This window comes from Fukomys damarensis, unplaced genomic scaffold (genome assembly GCF_012274545.1).
Source record: "Fukomys damarensis isolate Sample0158 unplaced genomic scaffold, DMR_v1.0_HiC HiC_scaffold_27, whole genome shotgun sequence".
Taxonomy (NCBI): domain Eukaryota; kingdom Metazoa; phylum Chordata; class Mammalia; order Rodentia; family Bathyergidae; genus Fukomys; species Fukomys damarensis.
Genome location: NW_022900939.1, coordinates 3,417,320 through 3,421,883, shown reverse-complemented (window position 1 = coordinate 3,421,883; position 4,564 = coordinate 3,417,320). Strand labels below are relative to the sequence as shown.

Sequence of the window (4,564 nt, the reverse complement as noted above, 5' to 3'; positions counted from 1 at the left end):
GCCTCATGAATATTCATGTACAGGCGGAAGCGGGCGTGGAAAACTGAACTCGCCAGCCGCGCTGAGTTATTCATGAGCATGCAAATGAGGGGCTCGGGCTGGAGAGACTGACGCAAGTGCTCCGCGCCACCGAGACGGTAGCCTAGAGAGGCGCGACCCGCCCCTCCCGGCCGCCGGCAGTGATTGCAGCACCATAGAGGCGTGGCGGCAAGAAGGTAGCCCCTGGCGGATCCGAACTTCCCGCAACTACCCTGGAGGACTTGGCCACGCGGCCGCCCCACGTGCACAAACTCGTACTGCGAGCCTTCGAGAGTCTGCGTGGCGCCTCTCGTTTCCATTTTAGCCTTCCTTTGCTGAAACAGGTTCAAACACCCCGTTTCTGACCCTTCATCCAAAGAACAAAAGCTTCCCGCACCCCCATCGCTCAGGCGCGCGGGCGCGCGCACACGCACTTATCCTTCCCGGCTCCGGGCTCGGGTTTCGGCTTCCGGTCTGCGGGAAGCATCGATTCTGATTCTATTAGCTCAGGTCAGGCCGGGAAGATCCTTGACTCATAGGTGCTCAGCGCTACCGCCTAGGCGCGGCTAATGGAGTGCAAGGAAGAGAGATCCTTGCTAATCAGATCATCGCTCATTCCACTCTCAGGAGGCAGAAAGCGAGTCCGTTCCTCAGGAACATAAGAGGATGTACCTGGCGACCGGCAGCCCTGCAGGGCGGGATGCTGCCCACCACCATGGGAGGTGAGCCCAAACTGCCAAGAGTTGGAAAGGAGCACATGGACGTGGCTTCCAAAGTCAGATTCCTTTATTAAATGCTGATTCCACAGACCAGAAATACAAAATAAAAGTAGAAATAGGCCCCAAAGTAGCCACAGGCCTGCCTCTGCCTGACCCTGCTGCGGCAATGGGCACAGGACAAGCGCCGGCCGAGTCCTCAAGGCCTCAAGAGGAGGACCAGGCGGGGACCCTGCCCAGCCTCACATCCACTCTCCCAGTTACAAGGAGCCGACCCATGCCCGGTGACGTCTGCGCCACCAGCAGAGCGGATTCAGATGGCACAGAATCCAAGGTTCGCGCCTCGGGAGGAGACACTGGCAGGGAGACGCGGGCGGGAGCCTGCAGGTGGACAGGGATTCCCTCCTCTACTCGTCGGACCCCGACACTGAATCCTCTGAGCTGGGAGGGGTACTGGCCAGGTCCTCTTCTTCAGAGTCCTAGAAACCAAAACTCTTAAGTGGAAGAGTGGGGCATACTGGGAGGAAGGCTGGGAACCCCACCTCCTCCTCCAGCTCAACAGCGATCCAGTCACCCCAACTCCAACCCACCCCTCACACAGATCGCCCGGACTCACTCCCACACTCTCCCACCTCACTCCGCCGCCTCTTCTTCTTGCTCTTGTTTTCTCCTGAAGAGCTCTCATCACTGGATACAAATTCCTTGCTCTTGAAGCTCTCGCTTAGCTGCCTGGATGAGGACTTGGAGGATGAGGAGCCCCGAGAGGGCGTGGATTTCTTATCCATCTTCGCTTTCACTTTCTTCTTCTTCTTGGATTTGTCTCTAGAGCAGCAAGAGGGAGGACAGGCTGGATCTCAGCTCCCTCCCTCGGGCCCGCAGCTTTCCCCAAGCCCAGCCACACTCTTGCTGCTCAAGGTGAACAGCCATGAGTGACACCCAAAGGCCCAGGGAGCTGTTCTCAAACACGAGCACAAGAGACAGGTCATGGCTGAAGCAGCCCCCTGTGCAAAAATGTTGCTTTATCTTTTAAAATTCACAGGAACTTTCCATTCTCCACAGTTTTTTCCCCCAGCACCAGGAATTGAACCCAAGGCCCTTGCACTAAGCCATACCTTGAGCCCTTTTTTATTCTCAGACAAGGTCTCACTAAGTTGCCCAGGCTGACCTCAAACTTGCAGTCTTCCTGCCTCAGCCTCCCAGAGTGCTTGGATTACAGGCGTGCACCACCACACCTGGTTGAGAATAATTTATTTTTCTGAACTTCCCCATACCTGCAAATACAACCGGCCCTCTAGGAAAACTGGGCCTTATCTATGGATTAAGTTGAATTCCAAATTTAATGACCACCCTTGGACAATGGCCCGCCATGTCCACACTTAGAAACAACTACGATCTTTAACTCCCAACTCTCACATCTGCCCTCCAAGAATAAACAAATCTGCTGACAAGCAGCTCCGGGGCCGCCGAGGTCACAGCAGCCACTCACCTCTTCGATGGCTCCCCGCGGCCTCCCTCATATTCCTTCATGGCTTTCTCGTATTCCCTCCTGGCGTCCTCAGCCTTGCGGTCCCACTCCTGCGGCACGGACAGAGGCACGGCCAGGCCCACGGTGCGGGATGCACCGGAGTCCAGCATCCCTCCTCCTCCCGCCACCCCTCACCTCCTTCTTCTCCTTGGACATCCCCTTCCAGATCTCGCCGGCCTTCTTGGAAAGGTCCGTGATGCTGATGCCGGGGTGATCCGACTTGATCTTCTCGCGGCTGGCGTTGAGCCACAGCATGTAGGCGGACATCGGCCTCTTCGGGGCGTTGGGGTCTTTGCCCTTCTTTGCCTAGGCAGGGACCCAGATGCCATGAGCCCTCCATTTATTTCCAGGCACCCCTCGTGTCCTCCAAGGACTTACTCAGATCACCGTTGGGGTCATGAAGGTGCCGCCTGTACCGAGGCAAAGGCCCCGCGGGGGGTGACAGAAATGCGGCTCCCTGCAGAGCATAGTGGTGCGGCCTGACCTCGGACCCCACCTGGCCCTGGCCCCTTCCTCCCCGGCTCTTCCTTGCTGACCTCGCCTCCTGGCCGCCGTGCGGTGAGCGGCCTCGCCGGACACCCCAGTGCCCTGTTCCTGCCTCACCACAGGCCTCGTGCGACAGGGCCAGGGCCACGCGCAGACACTGATCCCACGCGCCCTTTCTTCCCTTATGTGACTTTCCCAGGCATTCTGCCCCAGCACTCTCCAGCGGACGGGGTCCCTGGGACAGGGCGGCCGTCGCCCCTTTCAGACCTTCCGAAGCAGAGGAGCTCAGGCAAACGTCCAAGACCCTTCTAAGGCCAGAATAACCGGCTGCAAAAAGCAGCCCCCAAAGGACAGACCCACAGGTCCTGGCCACGGTGGGCAGGGGTCGAGAACAGATGCGCACACGCACGCTCCCAGCTAGCAGGGACTGCACCTCCACAGTCTTCCTGCGGCTCTTGCGATCCTTGGCCACCTTGGCCCTTTTGAGCTGTTTCCTCTTCTTCTCTTCCCGGTCGCTGTCACCCTCGTTGCTGGAGGAGCTGGCCGAGGCGTTGCTGTCGAACCTACCGAGGGCAGGGCTCAGACTCAGGAAGCAAGGACAGCTCAGGGCCGCCGCCGTCCCCAGCCACCACCACGCGGGTCCTGTGACAGAACCAGGGTCCAAGGGACTCCTCAGCCAGCGTGGACCCAGGCTCTGCTTGTTCCCACCAGGCACCGAAACAGCATCTCATCTCTGGGCCTGGGGCAGGCAACACCCACTGCCCCAGTCCATCGCCATCCTGAACTTTCCCGCTGAGAGGAGGAAAAGCCGCCTGTGGCCCCGGAGCTGCTTCTTGGCAACTCAGCCGATACTCCCTGCAGGGCCCCATGGTCCTACCCAGCTGCCCAAAGCGGGCCCACAGCGCCCAGGCACCTGCTGCCCCTCCGCCAAGCACAGCTCTGTGCAGGGCGCACTCAGGGAATGCTGGGCTGTGCTGGTTTGGTTCTGCTCCGTGTTCACCCCAGCTCCTGCCCTGGCCCGCCCCAAGCCCTGCCCAGCATGCCCCAGTACCCAGGAAGGGCCGGGGACCACACAGCTGGCTCTGCTGGCCGCAGAAGAGGCTGCAGGGTTAAAACACTCTCGGACTTGTGAGGGGCATCCGGCCCCATCTGAGGCAAACCCCAAGATTGCGGAAATCAATTTGGGGAACGGCTGTCTCCCACTCTGAGCTCTGGTTACGGGCCGAAGCCAGTCTGGTCCCCGGGCTCAGCAGCTACTCAGATTCACAGCAAGCCCTTCCGTGCCGTCAGCCTGTGCTGTTTTTGACACACGAATCAAAAGCCGCAGCTTGTGGAGCCCCGAGGCGCTGTTGGCGCGTAGAGTAGCTGCTCTTCCCACACGGCAAGGCCCTGGGCACTGCAGGGGACACTGTCCCGCGTGCCCGCTTGGGTCACCCCACCAACACCAGAAAGGCAGCGTGCCACACTCACTCCTCAGCCACGTCCTCCTCCTCCTCTCCGGGGTTGAAGGACTCGTCTGGAAGAGAACGGGGAGGCAGCATCAGCTCGGCCCGGCTGCTGCCCTCCCAGACCGGGCGCCGGGCACCCACCGGTCTCCTCGCCCGAGTCCTCGCTGCTGTCATTCGCGTTCTCCTCCCGGATCTTGCCCTCTTCCTTCATGCGCTCCAGGTAGGCGTCGTGCTGGTCCTCATCAGAGTCGGCGTAGTCGTCGTAGCTGGGGTTCATGCCCTGGCCGGGGAGGAGACGGGGTGAGGGGCGCCCCGGCCAGACCCTGCACGCACAAGCACCGCCATGCCTGCGGGCTCAGAGCAGCCGCGCC

General features: G+C 60.4%; 1 protein-coding gene across 3 annotated transcripts in view; it reads right to left on the bottom strand.

Moving 5' to 3' along the window:
• Positions 1–782: 782 nt before the first annotated feature.
• Ssrp1 (structure specific recognition protein 1) overlaps positions 783–4,564 on the bottom strand; it is an 8,290-nt gene continuing 4,508 nt past the window's right edge. For 2 of the 3 annotated variants that reach the window (XM_010608324.2, XM_010608326.2), the window contains 7 exons: positions 4,335–4,473; positions 4,216–4,261; positions 3,179–3,308; positions 2,395–2,565; positions 2,221–2,309; positions 1,367–1,556; positions 783–1,213 (listed from right to left, as the gene is read on the bottom strand). In XM_010608324.2, coding sequence (XP_010606626.1) covers positions 1,142–1,213; positions 1,367–1,556; positions 2,221–2,309; positions 2,395–2,565; positions 3,179–3,308; positions 4,216–4,261; positions 4,335–4,473 — 837 coding nt within the window. In that variant the 3' untranslated portion in view covers positions 783–1,141. Of the gene's footprint in view, positions 1,214–1,366; positions 1,557–1,926; positions 1,967–2,220; positions 2,310–2,394; positions 2,566–3,178; positions 3,309–4,215; positions 4,262–4,334; positions 4,474–4,564 lie in introns of those variants that run through there. The other variant, XM_010608327.3, reaches the window with a different exon arrangement.